Here is a 22507-nt window from a genome sequence, read left to right as displayed (position 1 = left end):
TCAGACCAAGGCCACGCACTGCACGTGTTTTTGGTTGCTTGTCAGGTTATAGGGTGCCCTATGCAGAGCCCGTGGTCGGGGGCATCGAGGAGGGCGGTGGATGGTCGTCGATCCGAATCGAGTCGAGTCGAATTGTACCCAGGCCGTGTTGTGCGGTGTTGCGTTGTGTCGCGCTGTTGTTCTGCAGCGGGCGAGTCGAGTTTTGGTTTGGGTGAGAGGTAAGCCGTGGTTGGAAAAGTGTTGCTGTCCGTTCGTTATCTGGCCAGGTTCCCGTCTGGTCCTGCTGTGCCTAGGTAGGCCTGCCTGGCTGCTGCTCTGGTCTGGGGACGGGGGTGGACGGGGGCAGACTGGGGCACGGGGACGGGAGACGGGAGACGGAGAGGCGTGGATGGCCATTGGTCGGGTGCTGGAACGGGGCTAGCGTGTGCAAGACCGAGGCCACTGGTTGGTAGATAGGCGAGATAAGCGGGCTTTGAATGTGGGGCAAGGGGTACGTATCCTGTCCCCCCGTCTCCGTCTCTGTCTCTTGTCTCTGTCAATCTGTCTGGCCTGTGTGTGTCTCTTTTTTTCCTTCCTCTCTCTCAAAACGCACAGTAATCATCTTGCACGCTGCATGGGCTACTACCCGCCAGCCCAATTCATCCAGTCGATTTCATCCCTCCATCCCTCTACCTGTCCCATCCCTGCCGCCTTCCACCCTTCCACGCAAGCAGCCCCTTTTCACCTTTGCCACAACCGGACTGGCGGGCAGGCGGGCACACGGAGCAAGACACCCTAATAACGGGCACGCGTCGAAAACTCTGGAAGCCGTCAAGGGCTAGTAGCGTTTTTGTTGTTGGGACGGATAAAAATATGACTGCTGCTGCTCCTCCTTCTAGAAGGTCGTCCGTCCAGGTAGGTGGAGTAACTAACTGCCCAAGCTTCGACAGACTCTGCCCGCCTGGTAGCTATCTACTTAGGTAGTGTTCCATATACCACACGTGCTGTCATTGTAATTTAACATGGCAATGAATGTCGGTGCGGTGCCGTTGGATCCTAGACCACTAGCCGCCTTGCAAGCATCAATACCTGGCATCTGTCGGAGATGAGACTGGTCACGAACTGGACAGCTCTAGGTCCTCGCTCTTGGGCCCTCTTTGACGCACCCCCGCCCCTTCCCCCACCCCCAACCGCCACATCAACCTGAACCCTGACCGAGTGCCCTCTCGTATTCAAACCGTCTGCATCGACAATCATCGCCTCCGTAACCCGGCTTGTTGGCCGTTAACCTTGCTCAGAGCTGCCCGCCAGGCACGGACACGAGACCTACTCGCGCGCAACTTGGACATGGCCAGGGCAGCAGGACCACCGCGGCGCTCTCTCTCGGCTCCTTTCGTCTCGTCCTGTCTCGTCTCGTCATGTCACGTCACGTCGGTTCTCATCTCGTCTTTTCCCCCCCGTCCTGTGATATTCATGATGTGCTATGGAACCAGCGGCTGTGCTATACAGTACAGTACAGTACAGCACAGTACAGTTACGCTCTGTCTTGCCGCCACCCACCAAGCAACATGGCGTCGTGTTGCTCAACTACCAAGGACGCATTCCCGCCCAGCATCGTCCAGTTTGCGAGGCTCGGTCAAGAGTCAGGGCCCAAGCAAGGACCCCAAAATTCAAGATTCATGCAAGCAGACCATGGCATCCCCCGGTGTTTGACTCGAGCCAAACCAACCAACCTGCAAGAACGGGTGGCCACCACCCACCAAACAACAGAGGCAACAAGCAGTCCAACAGTCAGCGCCAAACTTGAGCTGCGGGCGTGCAGGCGTGGTGACCAAAAAAGCCCCATCCATCCTGCGGGCCGTCTGGTGCGGAACCCACCAGCAGACAGGGCCACGATCGCGGTCGGCCTTCTCTGTCTGGCTACCAACCGGGACGGGAATGATGCTATTATAAGCACTTCCTCTGTGTGTCTTGCCCGTAGCACTGGATACAGTGGGCAGCACTGGCCAGGCCAGACGGGGCCGTCCACTGAGCAGAGGAGACTGAGATGCCTGTGGCCCGCCAACCTGCATCCTCGACCATGCAACAGCTCAAGGCAGCGAGATATGGACAGGGCGATAGACTGGTGATAGAAACTAGCACACAGCACACTGTCAGGCCGTCTATCCACCGTCGCCTTGGGCGTGGTTAGAGCGGCGTGGTTGGGGCTTGTGTGGATCTGCTGTGCCATCGGCCGAATTTCCCGTCGCCTCCCCGCCCTGCTAAATTTGGAAACCTCGAGCTCGGGGGCCGCCGGGGGGTCACAGTACGGTTCCTGTCCTGCTGTAGGCTCAGGTACGCAATGCGCTCTTCTGGTTCCCTCCGGAGATCACGAGTGTCGGCCATGTCAGATTCTGAATGCTGGATTGTGTTGCGTGAGATTGCGGAGCGGCCGAAGATTGGATGCGTGGCTTAGCCCCGAAGACCCGCGGCCGCTCTTGCTGCTTTCTCTCACTGTCTCTCTCACTGTCTCTCTCTCTCTCTCTCTCTCTGTGTGTGTGTGTCCCTCCCTCTCTACGCACTAAGATCTGTGCTGATCTCCCTCTTTTTCTCGGTGTGTATGTGCGTGGTGTGTGTGTGTGTGTGTGTGTGTGTGTGTGTGTGTGTGTTTGTGTGTGCGTGCATTCCCTCGCCCCAAAGAAAAAGCCAGGCCAGGCCAGGTAAAGGAGGGCCAGGGTGCGTGCAACAGACAGGCCAGACAGACAGGAAAAGGCGACTCGAAACAAGCCACCCTGTGAGCTCCTGCAGACGCACGTTGAGTCTCACGTTTCACATCCAGATTGGCCCGCATCGCCGCGCCCGACCACCCCTGCTCGCCTGCCATCGACGGCGGGCGGCACCAACGGGACGTCGCATCCAAGCTTTTGGCTCCTTGTGCTCCTTGTATGAGCCTTGAGAAGGTCCCACAGACCGACGGCGTGGGTGCTCGGCGCACGGGGCACGAACTCTCTCTTATTCAATGATCGATATTCCTTCCATCCTGCGATCAAGGGCCCTCTCCCCTTCCCAGATTTATATATGTGTCTGCCCCTGTCCGCCCTCGTCTCCTTCCGTCATGCTTGTTTGTCTCCCTTTTCCCACTTTTGTTTCCTAACTACGTCTCCCATTTGTTTGCAAAGCCAGGAAAGAAGAGAAAAGCCTGTCCGTCCATTCTCCCGACATAAACACAATCTCGTTTGTTTCTTCGTCTTGATAACCAACACCCCCTCCATCTGGTCATGGAGTTCGCAAACCACTCATCCGCACCCTTCATTGCCGATGCTGGCTCCGAGCGGGACTGGGCCCGCCAGCATGTCGCCGGGCAATTACACATGGCCGACTCCAAGGGCTCTGGGCTCCTGCCACTGAGGAGGAGGTCTGCCGTCGCCCTGAAGCGGAGGGCGAGCAGCGATGTGAGGCACCGGCCAGAGAACGGCCCGTCCGGCGTCAGCAAACGCAGGCGTGTCGACAGGCCGATCAACGTCACCAACAAGCCCCTGAGCCCGGCGGACAAGGCCAGGTCGGCCGGCGACTGGGAGCAGATGCTGAAGCTCTCCGTCAACAACCTCCAGGGCCTCTACGCCAAGATGGGCAACACGCCGGCGCCGGCCACGGGAAGGCTACTCGGGGATAGGTTCCCCCAACGCGTGGCTGACAGCGACCGCGGCTTGATGGCCTCCAGGGCGATGCATCACGCCGCCGGCTGCTGCAGCGAGGGAGGCCTGGACGAGGACGACGACGGCTGCTCGTCCAGCTCGGGCGAGGAGGACATGGCAGACTGGGCCGAGACGGACAGCTCCTCGGACGACCAACCTGCCACTCCTGACACGGCACAGATGGACGAGGACAGTGACGTCGAGGGCATGATGCACACACATACGCAAACGGCTTCATAGGCCTTCCATCCGATGCTGGAAAGAAGCGATGTCGGCCAGTGGGACGCAGACCAATCAAGAAGGTCTGTCTGCCTCCGGAGCCACTTACTCCGGCCCTGACGTACCTATTGGTGCTGTCGCAGTCCTGTCACCCGGTGGTAGTTTTCTTTTTATTTTGGACGGGGCCGTCGGTTGGAGAGTGGGGAGGGCGCAACAAAGGGTTCCACCCAGAGGGACCGGCATATCATGGTCATCGGCGTCTTGTTGGTTGGCGGGGAATCACGTGCATTCTTCTCTTGAGACGGGGAGGCAAAACATGTCAGAAAAACGCAGGCCACAATGGTGGTGTGGCCGTGGCCGCGTTGGTGATGCCTGATAGGGGAAGGGGCGTTTGGGGGCATTTTGAAAACTTTATAGAAGATACCCTTCCCACATGGGAACTATAGTAATCGACCATTACCAAACATACACACAAGATTCTTCAAGGTTCCTGACTAGGACATTCTGTGCCTGGGCCCCCCGGGGATGAGAGATGGACCACTCACGCATTCTTGGCCATCATGTCCTGGTCCTGCCTCCAGCGGTCCCTGACGACGTGCAGCATGGACTTCTCGCGGGCCCAGGCCGGGGCCAGGTCCATGGCGGCCTGCTGCAGGGCATGGGGGAAGTAGCCGACGACGGCAGGGCGGCCACAGCCGACGCGGGCGAGGGCGGCGGCGGCCATGGTGGCGGCGTGGGGCTCGAAGAAGGAGACGGGGTGGGAGTTGTACGAGGTGGCGGTGACCTCGCCGACGCGCACGGACAGGATTTCAAGGTCGGCGTGGCGGCCCTGGAGGACCAGCTCGCGCGAGAGGATGCGCGAGGCGGTGTCGCCGAACTTCTTGCTAGAGGCGTACGAGGCCAGCATGGGCAGGCCGTTGTCGGACATGGAACCGATGTTGAGGACGAGCGAGGGCGCGTTGGCGAGGAGCTGGGGCAGCAGGCGGGCCTGCATGAGGAGCGGGAAGACGGCGTTGAGGTTGATGTTGCCGACGAGGCGGGCCTCGGAGCAGTGCTGTAGGAACTGGTAGACGGGGTTGACGACGCCGCCGCCGGCGTTGTTGACGAGCACGGTCAGGTTGATGTCTGCCAGCGAGGCGGCGATGGCGTCGAAGTCGACGAGGGCCGGCTGCCTGTCGACGTTGGAGTTGCTGGCTGGCGATGGTGTCGGAGGGCGGCAGCTGTTGCAGGCGATGGCAGACCCGTCGGCTATCAGAGTGCGGAACTGGCGCCGGGGGAAGGCTCTCTCCAGCTCGTCCCTTACGCCTGCCAGCTTGGAGGGGTTGCGGCCGTGCAGGACGACGTTGAAGCCGCGGGAGGCCAGCTGGTGGCAGAACTGCTTCCCAATGCCGTCCGAGGCGCCCGTGACCAGGGCCCAGGCTGGTTTCCCGTCCGTGTCGTGGAGGTAGCGGCCGAGCCTGGAGGGCCGGAGGAAGGGCGAGACGAAGCTGGCGACGCTGTAGAGCACGCTGAGGACGGACAGCACGCCGACCCACGAGCACAGAACGGCCACGAGGCTGTCTCGGCGGGACAGCGACGCGAGGCCCCAGATGTCCATGGCTGCCTCCAGGTCCAGAGTGTGATGATGGTCAATAGGGTTGATGTGTCTCAGACAGACCACATCCACGGTCGAATATCCCCGAGACAGACAAGCGGGTAGAGTGTTTTGTGACTACTGGTTTATATCTGAGAAGTGTCAGTCGTCCACAAAGTCCTGAGGATGAGATGGATCATGTCTGGCTGTTTTTTTAGACTAACCGGCTCGCTTGACGTGCTCCTGCTCAACAGCGCCTAGGTCAAGCCTCATTCAACATGCCAAGCAGCGTCATTGAAATTGTGAGGGCTGAATACTCGTTGCCGCAGGAGTGAGTTGTCGACTGTGGGAGATGGCTACATCAGTTGTCCCATACGGGCAAGCCAACACACACCAACAGATAGAGTAAGTAGCCTACCAAGCAACATGGATCAGGCATTTACATCACACCCTACTCCACACAGTCCGTGTGCCCCCCCCCCCCCCCCCCCCCCGTAGCTTAACACGGCTCAAGCTCAAGCTCTCAAACACGACCCCACCCGGGCACTTCCTGGCTCCATATTGCCCCCAGTGTCGCCATTTCACACGATGCCGATGACGGTCGCTCGAGCTATCCCCATCAGACACCCCGACCCAGACAGACCATGTAGCCCAGCTAGCACCCGTGGACTGCTACCTGCTACCGTGAGGGTGGCTAGGCGATAAGAGCAATGCGTCGACCATATCTCCGTCTCCTTGGGTCTGTCTACCACAGTATATGGATTTAAATTTACGCAGTCCTCTATAATCTGTTCACCCCAGCGTGAGAGTCCTGCTTCCGTCTAGTCAATCAAGCATCCATCCATCTGCACATCCATCCCAGACTATATCCTGTTAATATATATACACATACCGCCCACCATGCCTCTCGTCGCAGCAGCCCCGACCCCGCGCGTCATCCTGGGCCTCATGACCTTTGGCGCCGACGAGGCCACCGGCGCCCGCATCACGTCGGTCCCCGAGTTCGCCAAGGTCCTCGACCTCTACCAGCAGCGAGGCTACAGCGAGGTCGACACGGCCCGTGTCTACATCGGTGGCCAGCAGGAGGCCTTCACCCGCGAGGCCGGCTGGAAGGAGAGGGGCCTCACCCTCGCCACAAAGGTCAGGTATCCCGCCAACCCGGGCGACAACACCGCCGACAAGGTCGCCGCCAGCGTCGAGACCAGCCTCAAGGAGCTGGGCACCGACTGTGTCGACCTCCTGTACCTGCACGCCGCCGTATGCCTGGCCCTTTCAACCTTCTCTGCCCTGCCCTGCCCTGCCCTGCCTCTCCCCGCTGATGATGCTTCCAGGACCGCGCAACGCCCTTCGCAGAGACCCTCGAGGCCCTCGACAAGCTGCACAGGCAGGGCAAGTTCGTGCGGCTGGGCATCTCCAACTTCACCGCCTTCGAGGTGGCCGAGATCTGCCTGACGGCAAAGTACAACGGCTGGGTGCGCCCCACCGTCTACCAGGGCATGTACAACGCAATCACCCGCTCCATCGAGGCCGAGCTGGTCCTCGCCTGCCGCCGCTACGGCCTCGACATTGTCGTCTACAACCCCATCGCCGGCGGCCTCTTCTCGGGCAAGATCAGGTCCAAGGACTTCACCCCGGCCGAGGGCCGCTTCAGCGACACCGCAAACAGCGGCAAGATGTACCGCGGCCGCTACTTCCGCGACTCCACCTTCAACGCCCTGCAGCTCGTCGAGAAGGCCGTCGAGCCCCACGGCCTGTCCCTCGTCGAGACCGCCCTGCGCTGGGTCGTCCACCACTCCCAGCTGAAAGTAAAGGACGGCAACGACGGCATCATCATCGGCGTCTCCAGCATCGACCAGCTGGCCAACAACCTCGACAACATCGAGAAGGGGCCCCTGCCAGACGACGTCGTCAGCGCCCTCGACGAGGCCTGGAAGATCTCAAAGGTCGACAGCGTGCCCTACTGGCACGGCGAGGTCAAGTACCACTACGACCCCAAGCAGGTCTTGTTCGCCCCCGGCGCAAAATGAGCTTGCCTGGAATGCGGACATGCCGCCGCTTTCGCAGTGAATCACTGCCAATGAGGTCACCCGCCGAGAATCCAGAGGCTCTGCTGCTCTGCTGTCACCCTCCGGGGTTTTGGCGCGACGGTGATTCCAATCAAGATAGAAAATGCCGTACTTGCTAGCCTTCTTCCTCATCGAGTACGGCTGGCCGACGTATAGGACCAGTCTAGCTGCACAAGTCTGAGATGGACGGCATCCCTCCTGTGCGCGTCACGGCCGGACTCGCGTGACTGAAGACATCCTATTTGGAGTCTTCTCATCGGTGTCACTGCTAGGTCCGTAGCCAGTATTCAATATGACTCACGCGGAGGTCCTGCTCATTCCCAGATCCAGGCTTTCCACCCGACTTCTCGAAGCCCCGTGCTGCATCCCGCAGCTTCTCGGCCTGTCTCGGCCAGACATTGCTCTGCCAGTGATGTGTCAGATTCTCCTCATTTTCTCTCCACATGATCACAAAAGAGGAGGGGTTCACGGCGCTGAATTACATCTTCTACGGTGTCCTTCATGACGTAGCGGGTAATGGTGACTTGTTCCGTCTGTCCCAGTCTCTGCGCTCGTCCAGAGGCCTGTTGCTCTAGTTGCGGGTTCCACTGCGGCTCGAGAAGGTAAATCCTCGACGCAACCGCCAGGTCGAGTCTGGTAATAGCAATAACGAGTCAGTCAAGGCTGCTCTTGGCCTTGACGGCTGTGCGATGCCGGCAAGAATAATTTTCGCAACTCGCAACTCACCCAACTGCTCCAGTCCCTAGCGTCATCAGTAGTATGTGGGCATTGCCAGCAGGTCGAAATTCATCCAGGATGCGCCGTCTTTCGTTCAGCGGGAGTGCGCCGTGAATGACATAGAACCCCAGCCCACGGGCTGCAAGAAGCTGGCCGACGAGATCGAGCGTCGACTTCCAGAAGGAGAAGACAATACTAGTGCCAGGGCATGTGTCAGCTAGACCTGCTGGACGCACTTCTGCCTGTGTTTCATTTGTGCCCAGGAGCGCTCCTGTTCACTCACCTTTTGACAGCCACCTGCGCCTTGATATCTTCCACGAAGGCACACAGCTTGGACGGATATGGTGGGCCCTGTGACGAGTGACCAGCACCTGATGTATCCTGTGCTCCCAGCCCCCTCAAGTTCTGCAATACCCCTTGGATGCTTGAGCCGGTGTCTCCGTCGACACACCGCGGACACGATTTCTTTTTGCCGAAACCCGTGGCGCAGTCCCTGCAGGCAAGATGCGAACACGGCTCCAAGGGGCAGCCCCCATCTGTGTCGGGGACGCTGCTTATAGAGTAGATGGTGCATGAGCACAGGACGCACGACGCTTGTCCGATTTGTTGCAGGCAGCTAAGCACCTCGTCGGCATCGAATGGCATCTTGGACGCGCCGCGGCCCATGAAGCCGTTGTTGCAGAAAAGCCGCAGCTTCAGTATCCCCTGTAGCATACGTGTGCTCTCTCCTCTGGTTGTATGCCCACTGATATCCATGTCAATGTGCATTCGGAGCTGGTCCAGCAACTCCACATAGTCTCGCCTCTCGGCTGGGCCAAGTGACAAGATCCGTGTCTGGACGACGGTATCAGACATGCCAGCCACATCCTTGGTCCGCCTGAGGCAGATCGATTCCGCCCTTGATATCCATCGAGTACTGTCGTCTCACACCGATAATGGTGTGCTGGTAACTGTCACGGAAGTTCCCCGGTCTCACGCGTGCAAAAGAAATCCGGTCCTTCCATCTGGTAGCTGTGAACAAGATTTCTCAGGGTTCGGCTGACTACAACTCGCTGGCATTTATTCATGCATGTGCGTATAGAGCATTTCAACTTCCTCTTTTAGCTTCGATTGTAATGAGACAGCTGCAGCTTTTTTGCTCAAGATAGCATGATGGGATGGCGAGCTGAGAACATTGCTCGTCTCTGTAGGTGCGTCACCTTGCTCGGGTACCGGCGTTGCAAGACTATTGGAATCCACTCCGCGCGCGTTCATATCGGTCTTCGTCTCAATCTTAAACTTTGGACTCTTTCGAACCGGGCCCATGCCCAAAAATTCCCGAACGTGAAGGAAATGTGGATTGTAGTATGTGGACTGTTCCACGCCACAGATCGGCTGTTGTGACTGAATCCCGAAGCTGGACAAAATGTCCCTGGCCTTTCAGCCGTCTTCTCTCTTCCCGTAGACGTTTCTGTCCACGTTGATAGTGCTCGCGGACTTGGCACAGGCTGCGAGAAACTGTCATCGGCCGATGAGCCCTTCAAGGCGTAGCCCATCTACCTCAACGAGCTGATGCATGTATTGGGAGGCTGTTTTGTTCAAGCCGGAAAAGATGTCACCGTGTGCACAGAGTCCGTAGACCAGGCCATCAAATGCATGGGAGATGACGGAATAGCAGTGGAATGGCGGGAGCCCCCTAGCCTCATTCTCAGCTCCAGGCCATTGTCGCATTCGATTCGTCAAGTCGACTGTCTATTGCTGTGACTTGGTAGCCAGTTGTCATCAGTCTTGGAGGCCTCATATTACCGTACCATAGCACGTGGAAGATACTGTTTCGGCCGATTCGTTGGGCAAAGAACCCCCCACTTGATTTGCGTCATGGTCCTCGCTTGATTTTGACAGCAGTCGCTTGCGCTTGAGTGATTTGTTGCGGCCTTCCATCGTGTCTAAGTAGGACCTAGGAAGAATTCATCCGCGTTCTTCTGTCTATTCCGAACCTCAAAGATATCCGGAATAACGTTACCAGGCTATGTTTTGCTTTATGGAAGGAACTCCCTCTGCGTTGATCTTGTATGAAACAAACCGCTGCAATGTTCACGGTGATCTGTTAGATCATTTTCAGTGATCTCACCTGTCGCCTTGTGCGTCCTCGTAGACCCCTACCTGGCGAACCTTTTCAAGTTGGGTATCTTTGAGCCGCACAATTCTGCACCAACAAGAATGCGAGAGTGAGACAGTCATCAACATACAACACAGCCCAGCAAGCACTTGGACCTCAGAAAGCAACATGTAAAGAGTTCAGAGGTATGATATCAGCAACAGATGTGTTTTGAGAATCTGCTCGTGCTGGTAGAGAATGGCATCAGAATGTGAAGGGGCCGTGGTAGGTTGAGGCGTGACTGAGCCCCTACCTAGGTACTGCACGACCTGGACAAGTGGCTAAGCGACCAACACATGGGCTCTCGGTGGCTGAGCTGCTTCGCTTCTGCAGAGCTGCTTCTCATGCACAAGGGACAAGGGATAAGGAACCAATGATATGCCAATGCCGTCCACCTTCTCAGCATGCTCAAGTCCATCGAGCCCTTGTGCACCGTTACAGGTGATGTAAACATGCTTGATGATGTTTGCTCTCTCTTCTTTAACTTTTTTTCTGTTCTTGATCTGCTAGGCAATGCTCAGCCGCTGCTTCTGCTCAGTAACTCCACTTGTATTTCAAACTCTTCGCAGAAGTCATGGCCAAAAGGGGACGTTTCCGAGATCCAAAATGGCTTCACTTCAGAATACCATGTTGGCTAAAGCACCTCTGATTCCCATTCCTCGCTGTTTGGTACGATTCTGCTGCTCCTGTCACCTGCCACTGTTCCTCCTCCGAATACACTCGTTCTTGATCACCGCGTCTCGAAGAAAACAAGCTGACTCATTATAGGCTGACTCTTGAATGCTTGTGGCCGTCAGGAGATGCCTGGTTTGTCTTCCTCACGCGTGAGTTCTGCGCTTGCCTAGGCCTCCTAGCCTGGTACCATGACAGTAATGATCTCCGTGAGATACCAACAAGCTCTCTTGCGGTTTTGTTTCCCAGAAGCTCGACAAAAGTATTGGCTTTATAGATTCTTTCCAATAATTCCCTCCGTCCCACGTCAGAAGTACTTGCTGATGCCCATTCCCAGTTGACCGATGCACCTTTACCGTCATTGTTGTCCAGGAGTCGATACTGTATGCCGAGTCGGAGGCAGGGGTCCTCTGAATTATGCCACTTGATATCGCCGAGAAATCGATGGGGGTGGGGAACTCCAGGCTTCGATAAGTCCACGCGAATTGCAAAGAGCGGCTTAGGACAGAAGACATTGCCCTTCGACGGCTTGACTGAGAATCTGATCAGACCGTGGGTGAGTCCCAATATCCTTGAGTCATTTTTGGCAGTGTTTGGGACTTTTGCTTCGAGCTTCAAGCCAGTTTCAGAGAGCATGGCTGCAAGCCGCGATCGCATGCCTAGACCGGGCCTCTCGCTCGGAGTGGACGGAGAAAGATGCTGCGTTGTTTCGTCATCATCCTCTAGGTAAGACTCTTCTTCATCAACGGCTAGCTCGGCATCCAAATCATTCACACCGATTCCCTCGTCAACAACCATGATCAGATTATTGAGACTTTGGACGATGTCGCCGCCCATGGTGTCATCATAGTCGTTGATAGCATCCTGAATATCAATCGCTTCTCCATCACCAAGGCGAGGGTCTTTACGCGCTTCTTGAAAAGTCTGGATAGCTGCCAGGTGTTTCTGGTAGACCCGCTCGAAGAGTGCCGCGGTCTTTTTGTAAGCTGTCTCGTCGAACTTTCCGCGATATCCAGGATAACCTTCATCACGGATAGATTTGAAACCGCGCGACTTGTGGCTTAAGATGACTCTTATCTGTAAAAGTGCAACCGTCAAATTACCCGCGGTCCGTTCAAGCTCTTCAATGTCTGCAACATCAACGAACCCTCGGTAATGTAACCAATCACGGTATACGATACCTAATGATGCAGTTGTAAGGGATTCAGCGCCTCCTGCCTCGCGACGGACTTGTGCCATCAAGGCTGCGTGGAAACATGCATTTTCCCAAACGTTGAACTTGATTCTCTCATCAGTGAGTGCACTTGTGAGACCAAATACATCCTTCAAACGTCTTGCTTGGGTGATGTTGCGAAGAGGATCCACGACCAATGGCTCAGGACTCTCAATAAACATCTTGGTAATGTCTCTACCAGATGTTAGAAACCCTTTTTGGTGGGAAACGGCTGTGCGGGAGGGGGTGTGTGCGTGACTGGGTACTCTGACTTGTTTTAATAAACGGGACACTTTAACCAGCCAAGTCCCAACCACCTTCAGCATACATAAATACTCAGAAAATACAAGGGTAGGGAGCAGAGTCGTGACAAAAAAAATACCAAAAGATAAAAAAAATTTCGCCAGAGTCGAGGTGTCGAAATTTTTTTTGATCTTTTGGTCTTTTTTATTATTATCACACAACAGGGCCACCCCCAGTGCAGAGGCAGTTGTCGGAGGTCAGAAGCAGAGTAAGAAGGAACGGGAGAAAGGACGAGCGGCGGGGTCACAAGCAAAACAAACCCCAACCCTACCTACCTAGGCCTAGGTAACCAAGTACCCTAAATACTCCGTAGACATCCACAGGCTGCTTGCACAACTACGTGCTGGGCTTGACCTTTTCCCACCCGGGTCCTCCACCGCTGCTGACCATGTCGAACAAGATCACGGGCAAGAACCTGCACTACGACCAGTCGCTGCCGCCCTTCCTCGCCCGGCTCAAGGGCCAGCACGCCGTCGACTCCGACTCGCCCGACCCGATCCTGGCCTCGCGCCGCCGACAGGCCAAGCCGCGCTCCGCCAGCCAGGACGCCGAGGACGCGCCCCTCATCGTCGATGACGATGGCAACGTCCTCTCCGGTGTGGAGGTCTCTGCCGATGGCACCGTCACCGCCAACCAAGAGGCGGGGTCAGGCGCTGGTGGCGACAGGGACGGGGACAACAGGGAGACAGACGGGGCCAGGGACGGCGGCTTAGAGGGCAAGGGCGCCGGTGCCAGGCGGAAGGACAAGGTCGCCACGATCGGGGGCTCCAAGAAGAGGAAGCTCGGCAAGGTGGTGGGCGCCGATGCCGAGGACGATAAGCAGGAGAACCATGACGTCACGAAACAGGAGAAGGACAGCCCGGGGGAGCATCCGCATCCCATGACCAACAACAAAGCTGCCACAAAGGACAAGGTCACGGGGCCGGTCAAGGCGAAGAAGAAGGCAAAGAAGATCAAGCTGAGCTTTGGCGACGATGACGGCGACTGAGAGAAGCCCCTGCTAGCGAGTGAGCTTCACATCATATCACTTTGCAACAAGCCAGCCAAGGCATAGCCGAGGGACGGTACCAGGCTGATGGGCCCGTTGAAGGCAGGCCCGAGGCAGCTTCTAGGCTCCGAGCTCTGCCTCTCGCCCTCAGCCCCGGGCACTGACCTACTCTGCCTCGTCACTCGGTCGGTCGGCAGAAGAATGTACCCTACCCACACTGCGTTGAACGGAGCCGACAGCCATCCGGGCTCTCTTGCGGCCTATCAAAACTGGGTAGTTCAGTGCACCTTGTGCGGGCGTGAGACCCAGACGAGGCGAAGTTCATCGGATTGAACGGGGGACCGCATGCGCGGCTGTCGACATCGGCAGGAAAAAAAAGACTTCTATACACCTCCCGCAAAGACTATGTATTCTACAAGGCCCTTTTCCCAACGTTCCCGGCCTGCTGAATATCTCCTGAATCGCTCGCCTCCATTCTCTAGTGCATGTCATCTCTTGAAAAGGTATGTGTCGTCTGCTGTCCATCGGACCAACGGCGGTACCGCCAGACCGGGTCAGGCCAGGCCAGGCCAGGCCAGGCCAGGCTACGCCTAGTAGTACTCGGGCTTGACGAAGTCGGAGAAGTTCTTGGGCTCCTCGTGGCCGTGGTGGTCGTGGCCGTGGCCGTGGTGGTCGTCCTGGGCGCCGACGTACTCCATCTTGTAGACGCTGCCGCACTCGGGGCAGCGCTCGATGGGGCGGTCGCGGGTGATCTAGATGGTGGCAGTTGCGCATTAGCACTCGTTCGTTCCCGACTGCACGCGTCTGTCCGGCGCACTCTCCAGCATTGCTATAGTAAAAGTAGGGCTAGTGGTGGTGGTTGTGGTTGGTGGTGGACGTACGGTCAGCCAGATGACTCCGTGAGAGTCGACAGGGTAGCCGGTGCAACCGGCGTACTGCTCCTCGCCGGCGGAGCGAACCAGGATGGGCTCCTTCAGAGTTCCTTTCCGCGAGGCATCCAGGGGCTTCATGTCGAAGATGTCAACACCCTCCATCTTGCCCAGAATCTCCAGACGCTCAACACCAGTGGACTGCTCCAGGTCGGTGGGGACGGTGCCGGGCTGGGCACCGGGTCCCACAAGGTCGTCGATGGTCTTGACGTCTGTAGTTGCACATCAGTCAGCTGGGGTGTTCTTGGCTGCTTCCACCCGCGTCCTGTTCCGCCACGATGGCCCGCGAGCCGTGGTCAAGCCAATTGGCAAATAATAGCTGCGTGTGACGGGGAGGCAGCAGGGAGAATTGTGGCAGCGTACCGGACAGTGTCTGCGAGGGCTTCTCGGACTTGGCGGGAGTGCTGTTGTGGGCGTTTTCTGCAGATGGAATCATGTCATGTCAGCCACGTATGAACCGGTCATGCTGGAAGCCCAATGCAGGGTAGAGCAAGGCGATGCAGAGGCATGAGCATCCTGTCGCCAGCCAGCAAGCTGGGTGCGATGACGCAGGTACCAATTGCGGAGCTCTAGCCTCGCCATCGCAGCAGGCCGGGGCGGACTCACGGCGGATCATCGAGGTCGCAAAGGTGCGTCGCAGGGCGGGTGCGACGGCGGCCCGTCGAGCGACGGCCACGGCAGAGCGTTGCAGAAACATGGCGGGCGGGCGGTCGGTCAATCGGCAGGTAAGGCGAGGTGGGTGGAGTGGAGAGGGCCTCGTCGAGCTCGGTGGTGGTGGTGGTAATGGTTTTGTCGAGGGCTCGTCAATGCTCGGAGGAGAGGGATTTCGGCAACCAACGAATGGCCTGATGGGCGGGCCCCGGTCTGCTGCACTGTCAAATCACCAGTCAGGCAAATCAGAGCCAGCTTTGCCTTGCTGCTCTTGGTTGCGCAGGAAGGGGGTTGGGGTTGGCACTCTTAGATTTGCGCGGGGGAAGGGGGGGTTGCGGTCAGCTGGCGGCTGGTGAGTGAAGGAGCTGTACTCCGTACCAGTCACGTGGAGGCGAGGCTTTCTGCCAATGTTCTTTTGAAGGCTACCTGGTTGTATCCGAAGTGAATTGTCTCCTATCTCTCCGTATTTGATCCCGTTTCTCTCCACCACAGACTGCCGAACCCTTCTTCTCCAGTATCGTCGAAGGCGATCGATCCATTGGTTTTTTTTTTTTTTTTTTGAGTGGGATAACCACTTGACGGGCCAAATACTTCATATCTAACCGTCTCGCTGCGCTCACTGAAAGATCGGTGTGCTGGCCAGCTTGACTGAGCTTCAATTGAGTCCCCTCCCCCTTTCCATTTTCGTGTTAATTCCCCCCATGCATGTTTTTACGCCCAATTCGACTTAGACGATCGGATCCAGTCGGCCGATTCCACTTCTCGATTCTTGATTCTTTGTGATTCACTTCTGTGCCCAAACTTTCGGGTACCTTCCCTCCATCACGCCTCCCTCACATTCCGAGCAGCAGCCTCGCCATCTTACCACACAGCTTGCCGAGCAGGGAAGGTTGAGGCACGACATCAGTCTCGGGCCTGGTGTCCAAGATGCACTCTGTTGGGAAGTCTAGACCGAAGAGCTCAGATTCTGAAGTCTCATCAGTGACAGTGGTTGTAGACTGCGTTGCTGCTGAGGAGGAGAAGATGTACATCGACGGAGGTAGGTTTGGGTCTTGGCCGCCGAGGCCATCGTGCGATATTCTGGTTCGCTTGACGTGCTCCTCACTGGATTATTGTTAGCCCTGCTCTCAGGTCGGTGCCTTTGGCTGGCCAAGTCGGGACTGGAACATACCGTTCGGGCCGCGGGCTGCGGCGGCGCTGGTTGGAAGACCTTGGGCTGGGGCTGCCGTCACGGGCGTGATATCCGTGACGACCAAAGTTGCTCCCATGGCCCGGGCCAGCTGCAAGCGTGGCGCCAATGTCGGCCAGGTCAAACTTGGGAATGTAGTCGCCGGTTGTGTCGCGCTCCATGCCTCCGAAGCTGCTGCCCATGCGGACCCCCGAGAACAAGCTGGGCGTGGCCTGCTCAGCCAAGCTGCTGCGCATAAGGCTCAGTTCCTCCTCGACAAGGTCGAGACGGGCATTTGTGATCCGGAGCTGCAGGTCGGTCTCTTTGTTGACGTCACGCAGGGAGAGGATCATGCGGTGCTGGGCGAGGGTGAGCTTAATCAGCTCCGGAAGGATGGCATCTCCTTCAAGGTGGTCGGGGTCGCTACCGCTGTCGCTGTCTTGGTCGTCGTCCGTGTTGTTGTTTTGTCGCTTCTGCTTGGCCAATCCGTGGTACTTCCGCTGTGTTGGCTCGTCACAGTAGTTGTGGATGATGTTGCGGAAGAAAGACGTCATCTCGTCAGTGGCCCCGATGTTTCCCATGTTTGTGCCGTGCTGAATGTCTCGAGATGGCTCATCAATGGGAGTGAAGCCGGCTTGGTCGTCGACCGAGCACGATTTGAGCGTGGTGCGAGGCTGGTTGCCCCACAGCTTGGAGTTGACGTCGGGCGCCATCACGGGCAGGTCCGAGGTGTGAGCTTGGGTTCGGTGCGACCGAGTGAGCGACGCTGCTTGTGGCCGAGTGTCCAGGCAGGTAGGTTATGGGCAGTCAAGGCCGAGAGCGGATTCGCGAAGAATGACCTGAAATTGGTAAGTGCGTGTTTTCCTTGAGAGAAGGGGACGGCTGAACTCGGTCGAGGTCGGGTTAGGGGTCAGATCGAAGTTGAGGCAGAAGGTAGAAGGTCTGAACGTGATGGCCCTTCTGGGAGGAAAGCTGGAACTACCCAGGTACCTAGGTGGAGGTGAAAGTCAAGACGGAAGGAAGGTGGTGGTCGGGTGCCCACTGCCGGGCAGGTACGGGCTAGGTACCTGGAAATGTACTTCCATGGATGGACTCCAAGATAAATCTCGACATCATCAGCCCTGCCCTCTGAGGATGCACCAGCCGGTTTTCCCTCCCATGGGTTCTTCTGGGGACAGCTCTTCTCAACAGACACACACACTACAATCACACCGACCACCACCCACCGCTCCATGCGCCGCACACCACCACCTTGTCTGTTTTCTTGACGACCTATTCACCGGTGGATTCAAGTATGGCACCCGCGTGCCGTCGTGCCACATCACCTTGGTCTTGACCCTGGCTGGCTGCTCGAGGAGACAGGAGACAGGGGAAACAGGAAGCCATAGTGCCAGGTATACCCAACCCACCACCGGGGCAGTCCCCATGCGTACCTCATACTTGTCCAGCTCGGAATAGATGGTTGAATGTGTTGAGTGAACCTTCTTGCATTTTTGCCGCTTCCTTTTGAAACCCGCTTATGCTGGATATGAAATGATGCTTACAGCTGAGATACAACCAGATGGCAGGCCTTGCAATCGAGCTGAGACGAAGAGCATGGCTTCATCCGCGCCTGGTCCTCGATATTCCACCTGCCAACGGCAACCTTGGTCTGGGAATAAATGCTACTTCTACAGTGGCAGGAGCCCCTCTCACCTCGCACCCCATGGGATACCGTCCAAGTCATCCATGTAGTCCTCAAAGTGGTCGCCACCATGCCCTCCGTCTCCCTCGCCAGCAGACCCTTGAGTGTCGCCGGTGCCTTCGCTCTCGTCCGCCTCGTCAACGCAATCTCCTCCACCGAAGATGGCGCCGAAGTCAGTATATACCTCGTCAGACTCGTTCTCCAGGAAATCATCCGAGTAGTCCGTCGCCGGGAAGCTGAGCTCGTCGTCGTCCAGCCCGTCGCCATCGGCATGACCGCGCAGTGCCGAAAGCTCGGGCGACCTCAGAGGCTTCAGCCCCGGTGATGTTCGCCCCGGTGATGCCCGCCCCGCCCCCCGCGGCCCTGCGTGCTTGGGGGGACTGCTCGGCGGCGACCAGCGGGCAGCCGCCCCAGTGGTTTTCGTCGCCGAGGGAAAGCTCAGGGGGCTGGTGGTGACCGGCGGCTGAGCAGCACTCGGGGAGGACAGCATGGTCGACCTGTTTGACGTGAGGCCTGTATGCCCGGTTTGGTCCTGTGCTGACGGGCTGAGAGGCGTGTGCTGCCTCGCGGCATTCGGCTTCGCCACAAAACCTACACCATGCAAACCAGACCCGGCCCTCAGCAGCGCAGCGCTGGCCGTCAGCTGAAGGTCAGTCCTGTCGCCTCTTTGGCGGGCCTCGTCGCACACCCGGATCCTGAAACTGTTCATGATGGCTGCCCGCCGTACCATTTCTGCCGGCGCAAGGTGGTGGATGCTGTTCGCGGGGACGACGGTGGCGACCTGGGCGGCTGCCACTGCCGGGCCCGAGCTCCAGTCAGCAAGGGGCGGGGTCGGCACAACGACGGTCGTGAGCTTTCTGGCCGCCGCCGCCGCCGCCATCTTGAGGAAGCGTTTGGCTCCAGCTGCAGCCTCCCGGTTCAAGATGTGGGTGGCTGGCGACGAGTACGGCCGCGACAGCCTCGAGGTGATGAGATGACGACGTAGGCGGCGCTTCTTGCAGCCAAGGGAACCCGTATGAGGGCCGTCAACATCGTGGAGGGCTCTTCGTCTCTTGGGGGCGGGACGAGTCAGGTCTGGTGGTCGCTCTGGCGGCGTAAATGCAAGGCGTCCCTGCGGTCGACATGATGGCAAAGGAGACGAGGGCGCTGACAAGAACAGGGGCGAGGCACTCTCCGGTGAAGGGGGGCGTGAGTGCCCTGACGAGGACGTCTTGAGGGCAGAAGCAGGATCTTGGAGACCTTGGAGGTCGGCTTGTATTGCCATTGGCGGGGTTGGCTGTGACGGCTGATGGTCCCCCGGGAATTCGCTGTCGCAACGGAGGGGCGAGACCGCCCTCGCACGGGTCCCGACCTGTCTCTGACGATGATGGCCTCGATAGAAGTTTGCCTGAATCAAGCCATGGATGGAGACAGCCATGTCTTGGTTCCTCGCACGCACCTGGCGCAGACAAGTAGGATATAGCTGGACTACAGCACTGGAAGCCCACCGCCGATGCCGCAGTACACGCTTCTTTCCAGACGTGACAGACAAGGACACGCTTCTGCGAGCTTTAGCAGTGTACTCAGCCCTTGGCGCGTAGTTGGCATGTGGACCTGAATGTTGAAGGATATTGCGTGTGGGTGATGGATCAGGGCCGTACGGTCAATGTGGTCCAGGAAGTGCCCGGGTTCATCAATGACGGCGGGACATGATTGTAAGATGGCGCCGCCGTCGTCCAAGTCCAAGGCGACAGGTAAGCAGGACGTTCTGGTCCGTCCAAGCGAGACAATAGACTGTTTAGGAAAGAGAATCCTAAAGGGTAGCTGAGTTCGGCACGTGGGTCAGGTGCACGAAAGAGGCGCCAAAGGTCACCCTCGTTTCCTTCCAGCATAGATCGGCCCCCTCCGAGTAGGTGTGAGAGAGGAAATCTGGGGAGGATGCGCTAAGATAATATGCCTCGTCCCGGAGACGGAGGAGTCAAGGTGAAGTTAAGTCCAGTCCCAAGGGCTGAGGGAGCGAGTGGCAAAAGCAGAATACTCAGCTCAGCACAGCGCAACCCAACTCGGCACAACCAACTCAGCACTACACAACACGACCCAGGAGTCGCCCATGGAAGGGGGTGTGAGGGGGAAGGCGGCGCTTGCCCAAGCTCTGGATCTGTCCTCCTGCAAGCGTTGAGGACAGGAGGAGATGGGACGGGATGGAGGTTGCAAGGGTGTCCAAAGCACAGGTACCATTGCTGCCAACTAACAAGAATTGATCATGCGAGGATCCGGGGAGGCTGCATGTCAGTGTGCGTCCCCCACCGCAGGGGGGAAGGAAGGCGGGGGGGGGGTAGGCAATGTACGGGAAGGGAGTGTGACATGACCAAAAGTCGGGGAAGTGAAGAGGAGGACGTGAGTGGTCCGGACCAGGAGAACACAGGCTAGGTATGCAGGAAGGATGGATGGATGGACGGACGGATGGTAGTCTACCTCCAACCCCGTAATGTTGATGCTGTATTTAATTACTCTATTTTGCTGTTAGTGTGTGTAGGCGCACAGATGCACCAAAGAGCGAAGGTGAGGCCACGCGGTTGAGACGTGTAGGCTAGACCACATGTGCCCCCGCCGTGCCAGGTGCCCGTCTGTGATTGGGACTGTCCTGTCCTCACTCAGCTCGCTTGACGGTCGAGCTGACTGGTGCTGACGGGGTAATATGTGTGCGCAGTCTAGGGATGCGCGTGCACACGAGGTAGTCGAGACATGATTTGTTGCCACCACATCGGGGCAACCAGTCCAAGTTCAACCGAGTCCAAGTCGGCAGGTTCGTGCATCGCTCTGGGGAGAGTGTTCCCACGAGCCCTGGAGCGAGGTTTTCCAGGTGTGTGTCTGGGGTGATAAGGAGGAAGAATACCAAGCAGATTTATTGACAGGGTTTGGGGGGAGGGGCTGGCGACTGGTGGTCTCCTCTGGCAAAAGAAACTGCGCCCTTGCTCGGCCGGGCCAGACGATGTCTTCCAATTCGATAGAGGCTCGGTCACGCGGCACTCGGGGGGGAAGAGAGCTATTCCAGGCAAGGTTCTCGGCGTCGACCCGGTTTGGCCGGGTCTGGCTTTTTGGGCGGCCGGGCCTGGACGAGTCTGACTGCAGGCGTGCATTAGCCCATGCGTGGAGTCCATGTATGGAAGAATCCATGCGCCCTTGGGCCGCTTCCATGCAGATCAAGAAATCGGGCAGCCTCGCTTTTGCTCATACCACACATGTACTTTGGATACACACCAAAGCCATGCTTTCCCGTAGGCAGATCCCCGTGGGGCGTGCTTGACACCTGCAAGTAGCCGTTTCCTGCAGCCTGGTGGTATACGTACATATACTGTAGTACACAAAGCACGGCACGTCCAGTCGACATGCACATCAAGAGAGGGGAGAAGGGAAGAGGGGGGAACGATGAGAGACCAGCCAAATTGACAAGCACTCTATCTGCTCTCGCTACTCGCCCTGCTGAGCTGACATGAGTCGAGACGATCCAAGAGCAGATAGTCTACCAAGTGATTGCCAAAGCCTGAACCGTAAGGTGACATTGTCATTGAGTTGTAGCGTGTGCGATCAATCACTTCTCCAGTATCTGACCAAGCATGCTGCAGGCTTACATATGCCAGGTAGCGGACTGCGACGTATGTGTGCCCATCTCTAATCCCACAACCAGAGACCGCATGTCGGATATCCGCGGCACTGCCAGTTGACGAGACCTGCTCCAGCTAAACCGTGCCAGGCCCGCCAGCCGCCAGGTCAAACTGATTCATAGTTCAGGACCACACAAGAGGGCCCCGGGGCGCTTGTGACAGAAATCAAGACGCGGATCATCACTAACATGGCCATAGTGAGGCTCTGTTGGCGCCTGCAGCTGCCTGAATCGCACCTGTGAGGAAGCTCGGCAAAGCTCGACAACCGAACCGGGCAGGGGGCTATTGCACAACACGCTGTAGATGGTGCTCCGCCTAGACATTGCCCTCCGGTTTGAAGCCGTCGCACTTGGGTTTGTATTGGACTACATGTGCTGGTGATGCTCCCAACACAGCGGGCCACAGCCAAGCTGTGACCACACGGGCTGAGTGACCTCGAGATTGCTAGCATGTCGCCAATTGGCAGGGCGAAAAGTTCCAAGGGCTACGATTCAAGCTTCCGAGCACCACCGGGCCTTTGTGCATTAGCGAAAGACAAGGCTTGTCCAAAAGGAGGTAACTCGGTTCGGTCACATCCAATTCTCCCCTGTGCGGCTTATTATTTCGACGTTGGCCAACTCGCAGCTTTTCATCGGTCGTACCTTGGGCCCATCAGTGTTAGAGCGGAAGCTAATTAGTCTTCATATGCGTGTTCTCCACAATGCGTGGATATGAGCGACCAGTTGAGAGCTCTCTGTTGCTGGCTCTACCAGGTAACACCGGCCTCAGCGACAGAGTAACCCGTGGCCCCTTGTCAGGGAGCCTGGTGGTATTTAGATATGGGATATTTCGGGACAGGCCGTAGATCACGGCTTGGAAACAAAGCGTCGAACGCTCGCAGGCATTTACAA

At 57.6% G+C, this 22507-nt stretch overlaps 9 protein-coding genes across 9 annotated transcripts; 3 read left to right on the top strand and 6 right to left on the bottom strand.

Annotated features, from left to right (window-relative positions):
• Nucleotides 1-3236: 3236 nt before the first annotated feature.
• On the top strand, nt 3237-3893 carry INS49_007510 (uncharacterized protein; the record flags this gene model as incomplete). The annotated part of the gene is made up of 1 exon (XM_043168273.1): nt 3237-3893. The coding sequence occupies one exon, from the start codon at nt 3237-3239 to the stop codon at nt 3891-3893; it is 657 nt and encodes a 218-aa protein (XP_043016859.1).
• Nucleotides 3894-4413: 520 nt separating this feature from the next.
• On the bottom strand, nt 4414-5469 carry INS49_007509 (uncharacterized protein; the record flags this gene model as incomplete). The annotated part of the gene is made up of 1 exon (XM_043168272.1): nt 4414-5469. The coding sequence occupies one exon, from the start codon at nt 5467-5469 to the stop codon at nt 4414-4416; it is 1056 nt and encodes a 351-aa protein (XP_043016858.1).
• Nucleotides 5470-6345: 876 nt separating this feature from the next.
• INS49_007508 (uncharacterized protein) lies at nt 6346-7472 on the top strand (the record flags this gene model as incomplete). The annotated part of the gene is made up of 2 exons (XM_043168271.1): nt 6346-6702; nt 6777-7472. The coding sequence occupies 2 exons, from the start codon at nt 6346-6348 to the stop codon at nt 7470-7472; spliced, it is 1053 nt and encodes a 350-aa protein (XP_043016857.1).
• Nucleotides 7473-7779: 307 nt separating this feature from the next.
• On the bottom strand, nt 7780-8942 carry INS49_007507 (uncharacterized protein; the record flags this gene model as incomplete). Its single annotated transcript, XM_043168270.1, has 5 exons — nt 7780-7914; nt 7994-8144; nt 8238-8423; nt 8512-8579; nt 8853-8942. The coding sequence occupies 5 exons, from the start codon at nt 8940-8942 to the stop codon at nt 7780-7782; spliced, it is 630 nt and encodes a 209-aa protein (XP_043016856.1).
• A 2185-nt stretch (nt 8943-11127) lies between these two features.
• INS49_007506 (uncharacterized protein) lies at nt 11128-12432 on the bottom strand (the record flags this gene model as incomplete). The annotated part of the gene is made up of 1 exon (XM_043168269.1): nt 11128-12432. One exon carries the CDS (start codon nt 12430-12432, stop codon nt 11128-11130), a length of 1305 nt encoding a protein of 434 aa, XP_043016855.1.
• Nucleotides 12433-12941: 509 nt separating this feature from the next.
• On the top strand, nt 12942-13541 carry INS49_007505 (uncharacterized protein; the record flags this gene model as incomplete). The annotated part of the gene is made up of 1 exon (XM_043168268.1): nt 12942-13541. The coding sequence occupies one exon, from the start codon at nt 12942-12944 to the stop codon at nt 13539-13541; it is 600 nt and encodes a 199-aa protein (XP_043016854.1).
• Nucleotides 13542-14131: 590 nt separating this feature from the next.
• Nucleotides 14132-15167, bottom strand: INS49_007504 (uncharacterized protein; the record flags this gene model as incomplete). Its single annotated transcript, XM_043168267.1, has 4 exons — nt 14132-14293; nt 14423-14682; nt 14834-14890; nt 15077-15167. The coding sequence occupies 4 exons, from the start codon at nt 15165-15167 to the stop codon at nt 14132-14134; spliced, it is 570 nt and encodes a 189-aa protein (XP_043016853.1).
• Nucleotides 15168-15954: 787 nt separating this feature from the next.
• INS49_007503 (uncharacterized protein) lies at nt 15955-17002 on the bottom strand (the record flags this gene model as incomplete). Its single annotated transcript, XM_043168266.1, has 2 exons — nt 15955-16225; nt 16293-17002. The coding sequence occupies 2 exons, from the start codon at nt 17000-17002 to the stop codon at nt 15955-15957; spliced, it is 981 nt and encodes a 326-aa protein (XP_043016852.1).
• Nucleotides 17003-17980: 978 nt separating this feature from the next.
• On the bottom strand, nt 17981-19237 carry INS49_007502 (uncharacterized protein; the record flags this gene model as incomplete). Its single annotated transcript, XM_043168265.1, has 1 exon — nt 17981-19237. The coding sequence occupies one exon, from the start codon at nt 19235-19237 to the stop codon at nt 17981-17983; it is 1257 nt and encodes a 418-aa protein (XP_043016851.1).
• Between the last annotated feature and the right edge of the window lie 3270 nt (nt 19238-22507).

This window comes from Diaporthe citri (genome assembly GCF_014595645.1).
Source record: "Diaporthe citri strain NFHF-8-4 chromosome Unknown scaffold_21, whole genome shotgun sequence".
NCBI classification, from domain to species: Eukaryota; Fungi; Ascomycota; class Sordariomycetes; order Diaporthales; family Diaporthaceae; genus Diaporthe; species Diaporthe citri.
The sequence above is the reverse complement of the archived record's forward strand: the minus strand, read 5'-3'. Positions and strand labels throughout refer to the sequence as shown.